Source organism: Phyllobates terribilis, unplaced genomic scaffold (assembly GCF_046119375.1).
Source record: "Phyllobates terribilis strain yellow unplaced genomic scaffold, ASM4611937v1 Scaffold_11__3_contigs__length_659146591, whole genome shotgun sequence".
Taxonomy (NCBI): domain Eukaryota; kingdom Metazoa; phylum Chordata; class Amphibia; order Anura; family Dendrobatidae; genus Phyllobates; species Phyllobates terribilis.
In genome coordinates, this window is record NW_027362771.1 from 588,579,588 (window position 1) to 588,600,079 (window position 20,492).

General features: G+C 41.5%; 1 protein-coding gene across 2 annotated transcripts in view; it reads left to right on the forward strand.

Annotated features, from left to right (window-relative positions):
- The window catches only part of LOC141167053 (complement C3-like), a 439,340-nt gene that overhangs the window by 58,102 nt on the left and 360,746 nt on the right, over positions 1 to 20,492 (forward strand). For both annotated transcript variants that reach the window (XM_073654379.1, XM_073654380.1), the window contains exons 7-10: positions 6,307 to 6,394; positions 6,536 to 6,638; positions 18,694 to 18,814; positions 19,314 to 19,429. In XM_073654379.1, coding sequence (XP_073510480.1) covers positions 6,307 to 6,394; positions 6,536 to 6,638; positions 18,694 to 18,814; positions 19,314 to 19,429 — 428 coding nt within the window. The remainder of the gene's footprint in view (positions 1 to 6,306; positions 6,395 to 6,535; positions 6,639 to 18,693; positions 18,815 to 19,313; positions 19,430 to 20,492) is intronic.

Here is a 20,492-nt window from a genome sequence, read left to right on the forward strand (position 1 = left end):
TGGACTCTCCCAGTGACTGCGTTGTTGAGGGCACGGCAGATGTTTTGGGACACGTGCTTGTGTAGTGCGGTGATGGCACACCGGGCAAAATAGTGTCGGCTGGGGACCAAGTACCAACGGATGGCCACCGCCATAAGGTTGTAGAAGGATTCTGTCTCCACCAGCGTAAAAGGCAGCATTTCCAATGCAAGCAGTCGTGAAATGTGCAAATTTAGGACTGTGGCCTGTGGGGCGTTGGCTGCGAATTTGCACTTTCGTTCAAAGGTCTGGGATATGGACAATTGAACGCTGCGGTGGGACGTGGATGTGGATGTTGATGCTGTTTCTTGAGAAACTGCCATAATAAGTGAAGGCTGAGAGGAGGGGGCATCTTTGCATGCCGTATGGACAGGGGATTGCCTTGCACGCACAACAGGGGGTTCTTTTACATGCACAACAGCGGAAGAAGCAGTGGTGACACCTGCTGACACTGATCGTGGACCCTGGGGTTCACCCCACAAAGTCGGGTGCTTTGCTGCCATGTGCCTGATCATGCTGGTGGTGGTCAGGCTGGTAGTTTTGTCACCCCTGCTGATGCTGGCACGGCAGGTGGTACAAATGGCCTTTTTGGGGTTATCAGCAGAGTCTTTAAAAAAATTCCAGACTCTGGAAGACCTATCGGTTGTACTGGCAACATCCCTCGTGTTGATGTTACGGGGAACGGTTGCCCACCTTCTGTCTGCGGCCGCCACACTGCTTCTTCCTGCCTGTTGGGGTACTCTGCCTTCCTCCCCCTGTGTGCTGCTGGCCTCACTCTGCGTGTCCTCCTGCCACGTTGGGTCAGTTACTAGATCATCCACCACCTCCTCCTCTTCCACTTGCGCACCACGATCCTCCTCCTCACTTTGTGGCAATTTTGTCTCGCCATCATCCACCTCTTGTGACAAATTGCCAGCGTCGCCTTCCTGTGGCTGTGGCTGTTCAAATATTTGGGCATCGCTACATGGGATCTCCTCTTCCACCACTTCAAGCGGAGCAGGCGAGGGGCACAAATATGGAAATTGACCAGTGAACAGCTCTTCAGAGTGTCCAACTGTTGGATCAGTCACTGTCTGACGACACTCGGCATGGTGGGAGGAAGGAGCATCAGGGTGAGGAGGAGTATGCGGTCGAGACTCACGGCTACTAAAACTTGATCGTGTGGAAGACAGACCGGAGGTGGTGGTGCCCAGGTAACTGGAAGTATTTTCTGCTATACAATTAATAACCTGTTAACACTGATCAGTTCGCCATACTGGTGTTGTTGTGTGCTTCCCTAGTAATTTGGTCAAGAAGTGGGAGCGAGAAAATGTGGCTGTTGGTTGTGGCACATTTTCACCTTGGCCACGGCCCCGTCCTCTGCGCGCACCATCACCAGAACGTCCAGTTCCACGTCCCTTGCCACGCGCCTTGTCCATTGTAAATGAAGTCAAATAGCTTAAACTCGCACTATCAATGGAAAAAGGGTAATAAAAAGGAGATTAGAACCGTGGAAGAGGAAAACCACAGTTCTATTTCTCTGGCCTACACCAGAACCTTTTAAGCAGATATATTTGTGTCTGAACAATCAGGGAGACACTATTACTGTTTTTCTTTACGGAAAAAAATACCAAAAGCAGGATAATACAGAGATTTGAACGATGGAACTGCAAAACCACAGTTATAATTTACTGGCGTATACCAGACTTTTTTAAATAGATATATTTGCGGCTGAACAGTGAGCGACACACTCAAACTGTTTTTTTTATGTAAAAAAGGCAAAAAAGTGGATAATACAGAGATTTATACTGTGGAACTGCAAAACCACAGTTATAGTTATGTGGCGTACACCAGAATCTTTCTAACAGATATATTTGTGCCTGAACAATCAGGGAGACACTATTACTGTTTTTCTTTAAGGAAAAAATACCAAAAGCTGGTTAATACAGAGATTTGAACCATGGAATTGCAAAACCACAGTTATAATTTACTGGCGTATACCAGACTTTTTTAAATAGATATATTTGTGGCTGAACAGTGAGCGACACACTCAAACTGTTTTTTTTACGTAAGAAAGGCCCAAAAGTGGATAATACAGAGATTTGAACCGTGGAACTGCAAAACCACAGTTATAGTTATGTGGCCTACACCAAAATCTTTTAAACAGATATATTTGTGTCTGAACGATCAGTGAGACACTATTACTGTTTTTCTTTACGGAAAAAAATACCAAAAGCTGGATAATACAGAGATTTGAACCGTGGAACTGCAAAACCACAGTTATAGTTATGTGGCCTACTCCAGAATCTTTTAAACAGATATATTTGTGTCTGAACACTCACAGACACACTTTTTTTTGGGGGGGGGGGACACCAAAAGGTAAATAAGACGGTATTTGTACAGTGTGAAGGAGGGAAAAAAAAAAAGAGGATTTAGATGAAAAATAAAGCCAGGTACAGCAGGCAGGAACGGGCTGCCCCTTTTTTTTTAATTATTTCATGAATTTCATGAAATTATTTAAAAAAAAAATACGTGGGACTTCGCCCTATTTTGTGTCCAGCCAGGTACAACTAGGCAGCTGGGGGCTGGAATCCGCAGCGCAGGGACGCCCAAGCTTTCTGGGCTCCCCCCGCTGCAAATTGCAGTCCGCAGCCACCGCAGAAAATGGCGCGTTCATAGAAGCGCCATCTTCTGCGCTGTACACAACTCATCCAGGGTCCAGGTGCGGTGGCTCACTGGGTAATAAAGGGGTTAGGGCCAGCTAGGCATTATCAGCTGGCCCTAAGCCCGAAATTCATGGGGTCACGCCAATATTAGACATGACCGCCATGAATTTCTAGTAAAGTATTTAAAAAAAGACAACACCCAGAATAAAGTCCTTTAATTGAAATAAACACACACATTTTTAATGTTCTAAATTAAACCATACTTACCATCATGCCCATTCCAGCTGAAGCCAACGATCTCCTGCAATAAAAGTAAAATAATAAAGCAACATCATCCTTACTTTTCCATGGTTCCCACGACAGCTTCAGCTCTGCTACATTGACATGACAGGCTGGATCGCAGCCGAAAGCTGCCATCCAGCTTGCCACGCCACAGACACTGAGAAGCGCAGGCATGCTTGCGCTCCTCAGTGTCTGGCTGTGACGGCATCCAGATGAGCCGAGGTCATGTCCAATGAACTCGGCTCACCTCATGCACGTCACTGACAGCGTGGGAAAATTCTCCTGCGCTCAGCGCTTCAGCAGGAGAATTCTCCCACGCTGGGATGGCATTGAGATGACAGACTGGATGACAGACTGGATTGCGCTCTGCAGTGTCTCTGAAGGATGACAAGCTGGATGGCAGCGCTCAGCTGTGATCCAGCCTGTCATCTCAATGCCATCCCAGCGTGGGAGAATTCTCCTGCTCAAGTGCTGAGTGCAGGAGAATTCTCCCACGCTGTCAGTGACGTGCATGAGGTGAGCTGAGTTCATTGGACATGACCTCGGCTCATCTGGATGCCGTCACAGCCAGACACTGAGGAGCGCAAGCATGCCTGCGCTTCTCAGAGTCTGCGGCATGGCAAGCTGGATGGCAGCTTTCGGCTGCGATCCAGCCTGCCATGTGAATGTAGCAGAGCTGGAGCCGTCATGGCAACCATGCAAAGGTAAGGATGATTTTGCTTTATTATTTTACTTTTATTGCAGGAGATCGTTGGCTTCAGCTGGAATGGGTGTGACGGTAAGTATGGTTTAATTCAGAACATTAAAGAATTGTGTGTTTATTTCAATTAAAGGACTTTATTCTGGGTGTTTGTGGGGGTTTTTTAACTTTGACTATGGGGTTAGTAATGGGGGTGTCTTATAGACGCCTCTCCATTACTAACCTGGGCTTGATGTCAGCTGGCATTATAAGCTGACATCAACCCCAACCCTATTACGACATTGCCACTGCTACAGGGCAGTGGGAAGAGCGAGGCTAAGTGCCAGAATTGGCGCATCCTTCCTGGGCTATTAATTTCAGCCCCCATCTGTCTACCTAGCCTTTGCTAGCTATAAAAATAGGGGGGACCCCACGTCATTTTTTGGGGGGTCCCCCATTTTAATAGCTAGTAAAGGCTAGGTATTCAGCTGGGGGCTGATATTAGTAGCCTGGGAAGCTCCGTGAGTATTACCCCCTTCCCAGGCTTCAAACATCTGCCCTAGCCGTCTGCTTAACCTCCGCTAGAGACTAAAATTACGGGGAACCCCACGTCAATTTTTTTTTAATAAATCCTTTATTTTAACACTAAATGACAAGTACAGTAATCAACACTATCACTGTACTTATTATATATGTGACTGACATGTTTCTATGTATCTAATCTATGTGTGATGCTCTATTCTTTCTATTTTAAATTGTCGGGTACCGATGCTGAATTGCCGGCCGGCTTTTTTAAAGAGACGGTGCATGAAAACACAATTATTTTTTTTTAATATATTCTTTAACGCTAAATGACAAGTACAGTAAGCTGAGCGCTGCCATCCAGCTTGTCATCCTTCAGAGACACTGCAGAGCGCAGGCATTATGGGAACTTCCGATTCCGGTATTCGATATTCTAAAAGTATTGGAACTCAGTATCTGAACTCCAATACCGTGAATATCGGTCGATACCCGATATTTCAGTATCGGAATGCTCAACACTACACAGGACAGTAATGCAGCATTTGCTGGTATAACCACTGCATCTCCTATACAGCCTGCCTGCCTGCCTGATATCTGGGATGGATATTAGTCCTGAGAAGGACTGTTTGTTTGATTTGGCAGGCTTTAGAAACCCTACACTAACTATTTCGCAGTATAAATCTCTCCCTAGCTCATCAGCACTGTCCCTACACTGTCTGATCCCGGCCGTCTGTGTCCAAGATGGCGGCACCCGGTTTTAAATACTCAAGGTGACGCTGTGCAGCCAGCCAATCAATGTAATGGCCACAACCAACATGGCTGCGGCATTACAGTGACTGGCTGGCAATCCCTGCATGTTCATTGGCTCTGTAAGAGCACCAAATATGCAGGGTGGAGACCCGAGCTCCCGCCTGAGTAACCCGGAAAAGCTCGGTGCTCGCCCAACATCCCGAGTAGCGTGATGCTCGGGCGAGTACCGAGCAGGGTCGAGCATGCTCGCTTAACACTTAACATTCCCATTGTGAGGAAAGTGCACCACCAAAAAATAAACTTATCTCAGAATGTTCCATTGCTGAGACCATAATCAATGATTTGTAATCTGCTGGAGGAACTGACAGCATGTGTTCAGTCCTTCATCCACAAATCCGAAAAGGAAATGAAACCTTACATGGTGTGCATTAAAACTAATGGCTGTCTAAAGAGAGACAAATGTAGAATGACCTAATAATATGTCAGGCAGGGAGATATCCCACCGCTGCCACTAATTGTCAGGACAATCACACAATTGACTGATGATTGATGGATGAGGCACCGACTACTATTGCTACTATGCAGGTTATTTGGCACTTTCACAGTGAATGTATTGTACATACAAATCCGATTCCATTCTTTATGAGCAACATCCACCTACCTGCCCTGGTGATCTCAAATTGGGGGCCAGTAAATGAGATGCGGACTCAGATACTAAAATTGGGACATCCCCGATCTTAAGGATTTCTTCCCCAGTGGAGGTCCCAGGTGGAAGATATTAAATCCATATTTTCTATCACAACTTTAGCTTTTTATATTCATTGTGTTCAGCAATGCGCCACAATGCTGAAAATATGTCTCCTATAGTCAAAGAACATACATCTTCACAAAAAAACAATATTTATATCTGGTAAGTGGCTCCACAAAGTCTTGAACATTGACCTGTGTTGCCTTGAAGTCAGAAAGCCTAATTACTCAGGGACAGAAACGTAGCACCGCACAAGCCTGTTATTTTATATTCTTACTGACCATTTCAAAGAATTTTGCTGCATCACAGATCCTCTGCTCAGCGGGGAATTGTTGAGCAAATGGGAAGAAGAGGGTGTCAGTTTTTCTTTCCATGGTCCCTACTCATAGTGAAGACTTGCTCTTATGCTTGATATGAGGGTGACATAATGTATTTTAAATGATTTCTTTATATAGACAACCTTATTCCAGCCACAGATAACAGAAATGACTTGGTACAGTTAACATTTAATACTAAGCGGTTATAGAACTATTTTTTTCTTTATTGGGATGCACCTAGACATATTTGCCCTGAACAGCACCCCAAGTGGTTAGATGTGGTATAGTAAGATAAACTGATTTAAAGTTGTTCTAATATAATGTTTCCTTTCACATTTATTTCAGTTCTTCCAAGCTTTGAAATAAAACTAACAACATCTCAGAAGTTTTTCTACTTTAATGATAAAAAACTAGATGTGAAGATAGAGGCAACGTGAGTAAAATCACTTGGCTATATTAAGTTTACACATTTCCAGACTTATTTATGCGATGGTTCTATGCACTCTATCAGTGACATCTATAGAGACTTTATTAATGTGACTAATAGTAAAACATGCTCATGTTTTTCCCTCAGCTATCTCTATGGTAAACCTGTAAAAGGCAAGGCCTTTGTGCTCTTTGGAGTCAAGAAAAACGACGACAAGAAAGTTCTACCAGACACTTTAAGGAGTATAGGGGTAATAAAATATTTTCTTAATTTTTTTTAAAATCCTTTCCACTTTTATCTGTAGGCTTTGTATAATGCTGAAGCTTTAACCCCTTAGAGACCAAGACAATTTTAACCTTAATGACCAGACAAATTTTTGAATTCTGGCCAGTGTCACCTAATGTGGTAATAACTCTGGAATTCTTTAATGCATCCCAGTGATTCTGAGATTATTTTTTTGTGACACATTATAGTTAATGTAAGTGGTAAGTTTAGGATGATATGTTTTGTGCTTATTTGTAAAAATATAGGAAATTTGGTGAAAATTTAGAAAAATTCACAATTTTTAAACTTTCAAATTTTAAATCCTTAAACCAGTTAGTTATGCTGTACAAAATAATTGATAAATATTATTTCTAATATGTCTTCTTTACATCTGAAACATTTTTCAAATGTCATTTTATTTTGTTTGGATGTTAGAAGGGTTAAAAGTTGATCAGCAATTTCTAATTTTTTCAAGACATTTACAAAATCTGTTTCTTTAGGGGCCTATTCAGATTTAAATGGACTTTGTGAGGCCGATGTATTGGAAACTCCCCAAAAATGATACCACATTAAAAACTGCATCCCTCAAATACTTGAAAACTGGTGACAGTAAAAAAAAAATTAACCCTTCACGTGCTACACAGGAATTAATGCAAAGTGTAATAAAGGAAATAAATTGTAATTTTTACTCTAAAATGTTGCTTTAGCCCCAATTTTTTCATGTTTACATCAGGCTTGATTATACGTGTGACTATTTGGTTGAATGGCAACATGTGATATATATTCTTAGTTTGTGTCCACTAGAGCAGAAACTACTTAAATAGATCATCTCTCTATTTGTGCTTGAGGAGGGGCAACCCTCAGCCAGCAAAACTGCAGACAATCAAGGAAAGCCATCAGCAGATGCAAAGGGCTCTTTCAAAAGTCAGTATCTCCGGTACGTGTGGTGACAGTTTCCACAAGTACCGGAGACACTGACACAAAAAAAAAATTATATAAATGTGCTATATCACTGTAATCGTATTGACCCGAAGAACAAAGCTGCCTTATCACTTTAACCACACAGTGAATTGCATAAAATAAAACAAATAAACAATTCCTTAATTGCTGGTTTTTGTTCATTCTGCCTCCCAAAACTCAGAATAGAAAGTGATAAAAAAATATTATGGGCCGAAAAATGGTACCAATAAAAACATCAACCTGTCCCTCAAAAAACAAGACCTCACATTCACATGACTCTGTTGGTAGAAATATAGAAAAATTATATCTCTCAAAATATAGTGATGTAAGAAGAACCTGTTTTTGCAAAAAAAAAAAAGGCTTTCCTTAGTATAAAAATTTTTTATAAATCTGATATCTTTATAACCGCATGGACCAGAAGAATGAAGCGGTCTTATCACTTATACTGCATTAGGAACGACATAAAAAATAAATAAAACCAATTGTTCACCTGCTGTTGATTTGTTTATTCTGCCTCCCAAAGATCTCAGTAAGGCTCAGCTCATATTTATCCTGCGCTCTGCCCTGAGCGCTTACATCGGGGTTTTCGTGTAAGTCTCTGAAATAGGTGAGTCAGGCAGAACCTCCAAAAGAAGATTCCTTATAATAAGGCAGATGGAGATACTTTGGACTCTGCCTGGCCTATGATCCGGCCGTACCCGTTTTTTTAAGGCTAAGTGCCCACGATGCAGAAATGCTGCATATTTTTTCCGCTTCTCCCTGGCAGGAAAAACGCAAGCGGATTTTACATGCGTTTTTCCTGCCAGGTAGAAGCGTTTGTCAAGCGTTTTTGTATGCATTTCTGCATGCGGGTTATCAAGCGCAGTTCCAAGCGATTTTAGCATCACTTGGAAAAGTGCTTGACAACTTGGTCACACTATATAAATCTATGCATGGATTTATATAATGTGACCAAGTAAATAGTTAAAAAAAAGAATAAGAATGGTAAAAAATAAAAAATAAAGATTATACTCACCTTCCAATGTACCCCGGTATTTTCTCTGCTCCGTCTGGTCTGTTGTATGGGTCGTGGTGGTGTGAAGGACCTGCGATGACATCAGCGGTCGCGTGACCTGTCACATGACTAAATGACGTCATGGCAAGTCCTCACACCACTGCGACCCATACAACTGACCGGACGCATCGCTGAGGAGACCGGGGGCCATCGGAAGGTGAGTATAATCTTTATTTTTTATTTTAAATTCTTTTTTTAACAGTTTCTGTGGTACCTGGGTCTGGAGGAGAGTCTCCTCTTCTCCAAACCCGGGTACCATCCCCACATAGAATCGCTTAATATCCGTGTGTGCAAATGTTCTGACACGGATATTAAGCGTTTCAATGCAAGTCAATGCAATTGTGCTGCGTGTCCGCAAAATTAATGGACATGCTGCGTATTTTTCCGCAATGATAATCCGCAGCGGAAGTTTCCGCAGCATGTGCACAGCACATGCGGATTATCATTGGGGACCATGGGGCACGTATTACCAAGCGTTTTTTAAGCGTTTTCGCTGTGGAAATTCCGCTTGAAAAACGCATAGTGGGCACGCAGCCTTAGAGTGCATAAAAGAGCAGTTGGACATAGTTTTGTGCACTTCTTAAAAGCCAGATTCTGCCGACGAACAGAAGTCACACAGAGTCTAGAGTAACTCTGCTGCCTCATGAGTAAATGGATCCCTTGTGGGTTTCATCTGAATCACGTATTTTAGAGACTTAGATGGAAGCCCCGATGTAAGTTCTCAGTGTAGAGCACAGGATAAATCTAAACTGATCCAAAATGTTCTGTACCCCAAAATGCACAAATAAAAGCTTCTACTCAACCCACAAAAAACAAGTCCCCACTCAGTTCCATCATCTGTTAACAGACATATAGGGGGTGTCCACATTACTGATAGCATAAAGCTCTGCAAAAGTGATGTGTCTCCTACCAAAATAAATCCAGGGAAATCTGCGGTTTCAAATCCAATTGCCCCACAGTGTGCCTAAAACCCATAAAAACCCATTTAGAGTCCACATGTTTGGCATTATTGTAGTGAGGAGAGCCCACTTAATTTATAGGGTGCGTATCTCCAGAAGTACAAGCTGGGAACAATGTACGTGCACTACAATGGCATATTTGCATTTTCACTCTGCAACATCCATTGCTGCTTGTTTCTGGAAGACACTCCAGGGAGTCAAAATCATCACTACACCCGTAATTCCCAGAGGTGAGTAATTTACAAAATGGGGTCAATTGAGGCAGGTCTCTGCTCTTCTGGTACTTAGGGGCTCTGTGTATGGAGTTTGCAAACTATTCTTCAAAAATTTGCTCTCCAAGAGTCAAATAGCGCTCCTTCACTCTCAAGTCTCGCCGTGTGGCCAACCAGTACTGTACAGCCACATATTGTCACATTCATCAGAAATTGTGCATCAAATTATGCAGTCATTTTTATCTATTTCTCTTTGTGGAAATGTAAAATCTGGGGCTAAAATATCATTATAGTGGTAAAAAAAAATTTTTTTTTTCTTCGCTGCTCAATGGTACAAAATTTTGTGAAACACATGGTGGCAATATGCTCAATGCACCACTAGATAATTTCATTAAGAGGTGTAGCTTGTAAAATGGAGTCAAACCTCAGGGGCTCTGTCAATGTGACATGGCACCTGAAAACCATTCCATGCAAATCTACACACTGATATGGCGCTCCGTCCCTTCTGAGCTCTGTACTGTGCCTAAAAAATAGTTTTTGACCACTTGTGTGGCATTGACCCACTCAGACGACATTGAGTAACAAATTTTGTAGTTCATTTTCTCATATTAGCCCTTTTGAAAAAACTTGCGGCTTAAAATAACACTTTAGTGGAAAACATGCAACTTTCCATTTTCACAGCCCAATGTTACTTTATATTCATATACACTGCTCAAAAAATAAAGGGAACACTTAAACAACTGAATATAACTCCAAGTGAATCAAACTTCTGTGAAATCAAACTGTCCACTTAGGAAGCAATACTGATTGACAATCAATTTCACATGCTGTTGTACAAATGGAATAGACAATAGATGGAAATTATTGGCAATTATCAAGACACCCTCAATAAAGGAGTGGTTCTGCAGGTGGGGACCACAGACCACATCTCAGTACCAATGCTTTCTGGCTGAAGTTTTGGTCACTTTTGAATGTTGGTTGTGCTTTCACACTCGTGGTAGCATGAGACGGACCCTACAACCCACAGAAGTTGCTCAGGCAGTGCAGCTCATCCAGGATGGCACATCAATGCGAGCTGTGGCAAGAAGGTTTGCTGTGTCTGTCAGCGTAGTGTCCAGAGGCTGGAGGCACTACCAGGAGACAGGCCAGTACACCAGGAGACGTGGAGGGGGCCGTAGGAGGACAACAACCCAGCAGCAGGACCGCTACCTCCGCCTTTGTGCAAGGAGGAACAGGAGGAGCACTGCCAGAGCCTTGCAAAATGACCTCCAGCAGGCCACAAATGTGCATGTGTCTGCACAAACAATTAGAAACCTACTCTATGAGGGTGGTATGAGGGCCCGACGTCCACAGATGGGGGTTGTGCTCACAGCCCAACACCGTGCAGGACGCTTGGCATTTGCTACAGAACACTAGGACTGGTAAAGTCTCCACTGGCACCCTGTGCTCTACACAGATGAAAGCAGGTTCACACTGAACACATGTGACAGACGTGACAGAGTCTGGAAACGCCATGGAGAGTGATCTGCTGCCTGCAACATCCTTCAGCATGACCGGTTTGGCAGTGAGTCAGTAATGGTGTGGGGTGGCATTTCTTTGGAGGGCCGCACAGTCCTCCAGAGGTAGCCTGACTGCCATTAGGTACTGAGATGAGATCTTCAGACCCCTTGTGAGACCATATGCTGGTGCGGTTGGCCCTGGGTTCCTCCTAATGCAGGACAATGCCAGACCTCATGTGGCTGGAGTGTGTCAGCAGTTCCTGCAAGATGAAGGCATTGAAGCTATGGACTGGCCCGCCCGTTCCCTAGACCTGAATCCGATTGAGCACATCTGGGACATCATGTCTTGCTCCATCCACCAATGTAGCATTGCACCATAGACTGTCCAGGAGTTGGCGGATGCTTTAGTCCAGGTCTGGGAGGAGATCCCACAGGAGACCATCCGCAACTTACTAAGGAGCATGCCCAGGCATTGTAGGGAGGTCATACAGACACGTGGAGGCCACACACAATACTGAGCCTCATTTTGACTTGTTTTAAGGACATTACATCAAAGTTGGATCAGCCTGTAGTGTGTTTTTCCACTTGAATTTTGGGGGTGACTCCAAATCCAGGCCTCCATTGGTTAATAAATTTGATTTCCATTGATGATTTTTGTGTGATTTTGTTGTCAGCACATTCAACTTTGTACAGAACAAAGTATTCAATGAGAATATTTCATTCATTCAGATCTAAGATGTGTTATTTGAGTGTTCCCTTTATTTCTTTGAGCAGTGTATATATGTATATATATTATTTTATATATAATTTTGTGAAATACCAGTGGGTTTAAAATGCTCACTAGACCCTCAGATGAATTCTTAAAAAGCTGTAGTTTTCAAAATGTGGTCATTTGTGGGGGGTTTCTGTTGTTTTGGAACCTCGGCGGCTTTCCACATGTGACAGGGCGACTGCAATCTATTCCAGACAATTTTGCACCCCAAAAATAAAATAGTACTCCTTCCCTTCCAAGGCCTGCCATGTGCCCAAACAAGAGTTTCTGACCATATATAGGGTATTAATGTACTCAGGGAAAATTGCAAAACAAATTATTGGGTCCATTTTCTGCTGATACTTTTGTGAAAATGAAAAATTGGGGCTAAACCAAAACTTTTTGTGAAAAAAACATCATTTTTAATTTTCACATCTATTGTTTTAAAATTCTGTGAAGCACCTGTGGGTTCAAGATGCTCACCACCCCTTTATATAAATTCCTTGAGGGTTGTAGTTTCAAAAATGGGGTCACTTGTGGAGAGTTTCTGCTGTTTAGACACATCAGGGGCTCTGCAATTGTGACATGGCATCCACTATCTATTCCAGACAATTTTGTACTCCAAAAGTCAAATGGTGCTCCTTCCATTCCGAGCCCTGCAGTGCGCCCAAACAGTAGTTTTCCACCACATATGGGGTATCATTATACTCAGGTGATTGAACAATAAATGGTATGGTCCATTTTCTTCTGTTACCCTTATGAAAATTGCAAATTTAGGGCTAAAGCAACATTTTTGTGGGGAAAAGTAAAATTTTAATTTCTTCCTTCCACAGTGTTTTAATTCCTATGAAGCACCTAAATGGTGTCACTTTGGGTATTTTCTGTCATAAAGGCCCCTCAAAGTCACTTCATATGTGATTTGGTCCCTAAAAAAATAGGTTTTGTAAATTTTGTTAGAAAAATGGAAAATTGCTGATAAACTTTTAACCCTTCTAACTTTCTAATAAAAAAAATGATGCTTCAAAAATTATGCTAGTGTAAAGAAGACATGGAAAATGTAATATATTAACCATTTTGTGTGCTATAACTCTCTGGTTTAAGGGCATAAAAATTACAAGTTTGAAAATTGTCAAAATTCCAATATTTTCACAATTGTCCACCGAAACGCGTTGTGTTTGTTAATAAACCAGTTATTTAAATTTCATTTTTGCCCTGTTATTGCCTTTATTTACCTGTTCATCCACCTGTGGGATGAAGTTAATTAACCACTTCGCGCCAGAGCCTGTTTTTGCCTTCGTGACCAGGCCAATTTTTTCAATTCTGACCACTGCCAGTTTATGAAGTAATTACTCTGGAACGCTTCAACGTATTCCCCTGATTCTGAGACTGTTTTTTCATGACATATTGTACTTCATGATAGTGGTAAAATTTCTTCCATATAACTTGCGTTTATTTGTGAAAAAATTGGAAATTTGGCGAAAATTTAGAAAATTTTGCAATTTTCAAACTTTGAATTTTCATGCCCTTAAATCAGAGAGATATGTCACACAAAATAGTTAATAAATAACATTTCCCACATGTCTACTTTACATCAGCACAATTTTGGAACCAAAATTTTTTTTTGTTAGGGAGCTATAAGGGTTAAAAGTTGACCAGCGATTTCTCATTTTTCCAACAAAATTTACAAAAACATTTTTTTAGGGACCACATCATATTTGAAGTCACTTTGAGGGGTCTTTATGACAGAAAATACCCAAAATTGACACCATTCTAAAAACTGCACCCCTCAAGGTGCTCAAAACCACATTCAAGAACTTTATTAACCCTTCAGGTGCTTCACAGGAATTTTTGGAATGTGGAAAAAAAAAATTAACATTTAACTTTTTTCACAAAAATGTTACTTTAGACCCAATTTTTTTTATTTTCACAGGGGTAACAGGAAAAAATGGACCCCAAATTTTTTTGTGCAATTTCTCTTGAGCGTGCTGATACCCCATATGTGAGGGAAAACCACTGTTTGGGCACACTGCAGGGTTCGGAAGGGAAGGAGCGCCATTAGACTTTTTGAATGTAAAATTTGTCTGAATAATTAGCAGACGCCATGTTGCGTTTGGAAAGCTCCTGATGTGCCTAAACAGTGGAAACCCCCCACAAGTGACACCATTTTGGAAACTAGACCCCTTAGGGAACTTATCTAGATGTGTGGTGAGCACCTTGAACCCCAAGGTGCTTCACAGAAGTTTATAATATTGAGCTGTAAAAATAAAATTTTCACATTTTTCCCACAAAACCGTTTTTCATCCCTTAATTTTGCATTATCATAAGGGTAATAGGATAAATTGCACCATGAAATTTGTTGTGCAATTTCTCCTGAACACGCTGATACCCCATATGTGGAGGCAAATTACTGTTTGGGCGCATGGCAGGGTTTGAAAGGGAAGGAGCGCCATTTGACTTTTTGAATGTAAAATTTGTTTGAATAATTAGCAGACGCCATGTCGCATTTGGGGAGCCCCTAATGTGACTAAACAGTGGAAACCCCCCACAAGTGCCACCATTTTGGAAACTAGACCCCTTAGGGAACTTATCTAGATGTGTGGTGAGCACCTCGCACCCCCAGCTGCTTCACAGAAGTTTATAATATTGAGCCGTAAAAATAAAATTTTCACATTTTTCCCACAAAACCGTTTTTCATCCCTTAATTTTGCATTATCATAAGGGTAATAGGATAAATTGCACCATGAAATTTGTTGTGCAATTTCTCCTGAACACGCTGATACCCCATATGTGGAGGCAAATTACTGTTTGGGCGCATGGCAGGGTTTGAAAGGGAAGGAGCGCCATTTGACTTTTTGAATGTAAAATTTGTTTGAATAATTAGCAGACGCCATGTCGCATTTGGGGAGCCCCTAATGTGACTAAACAGTGGAAACCCCCCACAAGTGCCACCATTTTGGAAACTAGACCCCTTAGGGAACTTATCTAGATGTGTGGTGAGCACCTCGCACCCCCAGCTGCTTCACAGAAGTTTATAATATTGAGCCGTGAAAATAAAATTTTCACATTTTTCCCACAAAAAATCTTTTTCATTCTCTAATTTTGTATTATCATAAGGGTAACAGGATAAATTGCACCATGAAGTTTGTTGTGCAATTTCTCCTGAACACGCTGATACCCCATATGTGAGGGAAAACCACTGTTTGGGCGCACGGCAGGGTTTGAAAGGGAAGGAGCGCCATTTGACTTTTTGAATGTAAAATTTGTTTGAATAATTAGCGGACGCCATGTCACATTTGTGGAGCCCCTAATGTGTCTAAACAGCGGAAACCCCCCACAAGTGCCACCATTTTGGAAACTAGACCCCTTAGGGAACTTATCTAGATGTGTGGTGAGCACCTTGCACCCCCAGCTGCTTCACAGAAGTTTATAATATTGAGCCGTGAAAATAAAATTTTCACATTTTTCCCATAAAAAATGTTTTTCATCCCCTAATTTTGCATTATCATAAGGATAACCGGAGAAATTGCACCATGAAATTTGTTGTACAATTTCTCCTGAGTACGCCGATACCCCATATGTGGGGGAAAACCACTGCTTTGGTGTACGGCAGGGTTCGGAAGAGAAAGGAGCGCTATGTTGGCTGGGATAGGCAGCAGACACCATGTCACATTTGAAGAGTCGCTGACATGCCAAAACAGCAGAAACCTCCACAAATGACCCCATTTTGTAAACTACACCTCTCAAGGAATTCATCTAGGGAAGTAGTGAGTATTTTTTAATTTTTAAATTTATACCATTGGGCAGTGAAAAAATCATAATTATATTTTTACCACAAAAAAATGTTTTACCCTCAGATTTTACATTTTCAAACAGGGCAATGGGTAAAAATGGTGCCAAAATGTGTCACACAATTTCTTCTAAAAGTGTCAATACCCCATATGTGGCTGTATCGTACCGCTTAGCCATACGGTGAGATCTGGGGGGGACGGAGTGCTATTTGACAATTGGAGAACAAATTATTGTAGAATAGGCATTTGGATTTGGGAGCACAAAATTTTCTGAATTTCTTTTGGGGGGCAAGGGTCATTTTGCTTTTCCAGAGCCTTTCTGCTACCAGTAACTTGGAAGTCCCTTATATTTTTAACAGATGACGGACCTGAGTGGGGACTAGCTTTTTTTGAGGACTGAGTTGAAGCTTTTATTGGGAACATTTTACGTAACATTTATCCGGCGCTCTAGGCTGAGCACTTACATCGGGGTTTCCATCTAAATTTCCAAGTGATGTAATTCAGATGAAACCCCTGCAGGATCCATTCACTGTAATGAGGCAGCAGAGTTACTCTGGACACCGTCTGGCCTCTGTGTAGCGGTGTCCTTTTTTTCAGAAGTGCACAAAACTGTGGCCAACCGCACTTTTATGCACGCCTAAAACAAATGACACCGTGGGATCCCAGGCTAGACGGCGTCCACAGTGGCCTATATCTGTCTCATTACAGGGAATCTTCCGTCATGGGTTCCGGCTGAATCATGTATTTCAGAGATTTACACGGAAACTCTGGTGTAAGTGCTCAGCGCAGAGCACAGGATAAATGTGGGCAGAGCCTTACTGGGATCTTTGGGGACATAATAAACAAATCAGTAGCAGGTGAAGAATTGGTTTTATTTATTTTTTACGCCGTTCCTAGTGTGATATAACTGATTAGATTACTTTATTCTTCGGGTCGGTGCGATTACAGAGATACCAGATTGATATCGGGTTTTTATGACTGACAGCTGTCACACACTAAAAGACGCTTTTTTTGCAAAATCTAGTTTTTGCATCACCATATTTTGAGAGCTATAATTTTTCCATATTTCGGTCGACAGAGTCATGTGACGGCTTGTTTTTTGCGGGACGAGTTGACATTTTTATTGGTACCATTTTTGGGGACGTGACATTTTTTGATCGCTTTCTATTCCGTTTTTTGGGAGGTAAAATTAACAAAAACAAACAATTCAGGAATTGTTTTTTGAGTTTTTTTTTTATGCCGTTCTGCGTGTGGTAAAAGTGATCAGGCAGCGTTATTCTTCGGGTCAGTACGTTTACTACACTTACTGTATTTTTTTTATGTTTTGGCGCTTTTACACAATAAAACTATTTTATAGAAAAAAATATTTTTTTTGCATTGCTTTATTCTGAGCGCTATAACTTTTTTATTTTTCGGCTGATGGAGCTGTATGGTGGCTTTTTTTTTGCTTAACAAGATGACGTTTTCAGTGGTACCATTTTTATTTCTATTTTGTTTTTTGATCGCATTTTTTTCCACTTTTTGTTTGGCAATATGATGAAAAAGCATATTTTTTTGCTCCGTTTTTTATTTATTTTTATTACGGTGTGCACAGAAGGAGTTAATTAGTGTGACAGTTTTATAGCTCGGGTTGTTTCGGACGCGGCGATACCAAATATGTGTACTTTTTTTGGTTTTGTAAAAATATACGGATTTATTGGTTTAATATTTTATTTATTTATTTTTATTTATTTTGTGATTTTTTTATTAATAGTTTAAAAACTTTTTTTTTACTTTTTTTCACATTTTTTCTTAGTCCCTGTATGGGACATTAATTTTTATTTTTCTGATCTCTGATCTCATGTAATGTAATAGACATATATTACATTACATGAGATCTTCCCTGACTGTTTCAGTCAGAGTCTCCTGTCTGGCTACAGCTGCAGCTGAGCCAGACAGGACACCATATATGGCAGAGCTGGAGGCGGTCATGTGACCTCCAGCTGCCATAGCAACCCCAGGTCCTGGAAGGACTCGGAGGTCTTCGGAGAGGTAAGTGGACGACCCCCTCTCCTCCTGCTGTCTCCTATATGCCGTGATCACAATAGATCACAGCATATAGAAGACAGCTAAGGGTTAACATCACTGGGACCTGATCTAATCAGGTCCCGATGATGTCCCCTGTCAGAGCTAACGCTCTGCACCTGAATCGCAGCGCTTGCAGGACCCTGGGGGTCCTGAGCGCTGCGAGACCACCCACCGTTTTTAAACGTCGGCGCTGCACAGAGCCCGGCAAGCGCCGACGTTTATCTACAGTGGGCGGTCGGGAACCGGTTAAGTAGTTACTACCCTGGTTTCCAAGCGGCACTGCCCTAACCCCTCCGGAATGCTGCCAGGAGTGGTGGTGAAGCTGGGCGTCCATTTCGGAGGTATGTGCAACTAACCTGATCACGTGACCCACCACCGTGAGATCGGGACCTGTGAACGCCGCTGAAAGTAGATGACAGTCACCAACAGAGCAGAGCTTGTGGAGCTTTACACTGGGGTTGTGCAGAGGTGCACAACTCCATAAGGTTAGTAGCCATTCCCACACCCCTCTACAAATTGCATTACTGAGTCATCCATTGCGCCCTGTTCTCTCCTTTTTTTACAAATTTTAAAAATAAGACTCGGTCATTAACGTACAAAGTGGCTCGGTTCTTAAGGGATTAATCACCTATTTTATTATATCTATGTTCTGTAATAAGGCATATGAGTTTCCTCATGAAACAACCTCTATAACGTGTTGCCAAAAAATAAATGTGACTTTTTGTGCTTTCCTATGTCAACTGCTAAGTAGATCAGCAATGGTGAAGGCTCTACTACTTTGAAAAGAGAAGATTTAGTTACGTATTTTCAACAAGAAGAAGACATGTTAGGCTGGAGCCTATATGTGTCTGTTACTGTCATTACTGATTCAGGTAAGAAAATGGAATATGAACACTATATATCAAATATTTTCAAGAAACTTCAAAATATGTGACTCTTCAGATTTTGTGGTATTCTATGCCTGATGAAGAGACCTGAGTAGTCTCGAAAGCTTGCAATTTATTACCATCTTTTCAGTTAGCCATTAAAAGGTATCAACCACTGAGGACTCTCAAATCTAAATATTTATCAAAATCTGATCTTAATTTTAGGATTCTTTTAATTATTTTTGTCAGCTCAGTCTTCTTTCTGTAAAATTTCCAAATTAAATTTTAACTTCAGAGTTAGAATTGGAGCTGAATTACAAAACGTCCAGGATTATTCAAAATGGAGGGTTTGCACCTGTTTGCTTCTGTAAAGTTTTTGTTCTACAGTCATGACTGAATCATCTGCACTGAGCATATCAAAAAGCAAAAAATTAAAGTTTTGGTAAACTGTCTTAGCCATCACTTCCAATCATGTAAATATTCTACATTTCTGCTTCTTTTACAGGTAGTGATATGTTGGAATCTGAACTAGAAAATATTTTCATTGTGAAGTCTCCATATAAAATTCTTTACACAAAAACATCCAAGTTTTTCAAGCCTAGAATGCCCTTTAATCTAATGGTAAGTGCATTGATTTCATTTTATATAATAGCAAACTAATTCGATGAGAATCAAATTCATGTAGAATTTTTGTGATTTCACTGAAGCCAGCAAATTTGAACAAAGTATTATTCATACCCCATGAACTTTTCCACATTTTTCACATTACAGCCACAAACTTAAATGTATTTTTGGGGGATTTTATGTGATAGATAATGTTGAGCGATCATGCTCGACACTGCTCGTTACTCGCCCGGGCATCTCACTACTCGGGATGTTCGGCGAGCACCGAGCATTTCCGGGTTACTCGGGCGGGAGGTCGGGTCTCCGCCCTGCACGTTTGGCGCTCTTTACAGAGCCAATGAACATGCAGGGATTGCCAGCCAGTCACTGTAATGCCGCAGCCATTTTGTTTGTGGTCATTACAGTGATTGGTTGGCCGCACAGCGTCACCTCGAGTATTTAAAACAGGGCGCCACCATCTTAGACTCAGTCACTCCGGATCAGACAGTGTAGAGAGGGTGCTGCTGAGTTAGGGAGAGATATATAGTGCAAAATAGGTAGTGTAGGGTCTCTAAAGCCTGCCAAATCAAACAAACAGTCCTTCTCAGGACTAATATTCATCCCAGATATCAGGCAGGCAGGCTGTATAGGAGACGCAGTGGTTATACCAGCAAACACTGCATTACAGTCCTGTGTGCTCCTGCTGGTCAAATTGCTAGACTTATCCCCCGGTCTCATGGGCCAGGAAAAATCCTTTTTTTTTCATCTAAATCCTGTATTTTTTTTTTCCTCAGTCAGACTGTACAAATACGCGTCTTATTAACCTTTTGGTATTTCCCCCACCCCAAAAAAAAAAAATTGAGTGTGTCTGTGACTGTTCAGACACCAATATATATGTTTAAAAGATTCTGGTGTAGGCCAGATAACTATAGGGGGTTAAGTTGGCGTGCACTCTGTCACAAGTCAAGGTGCAGATGCAATGGGCTTGTAAGCCCAAGCTAGTACAATAAAGTTAATTCATCGCACTCTCATATTTCTGAAAGGTGTAATTTATTTGAACAGCATAAATTAAGATACTTTA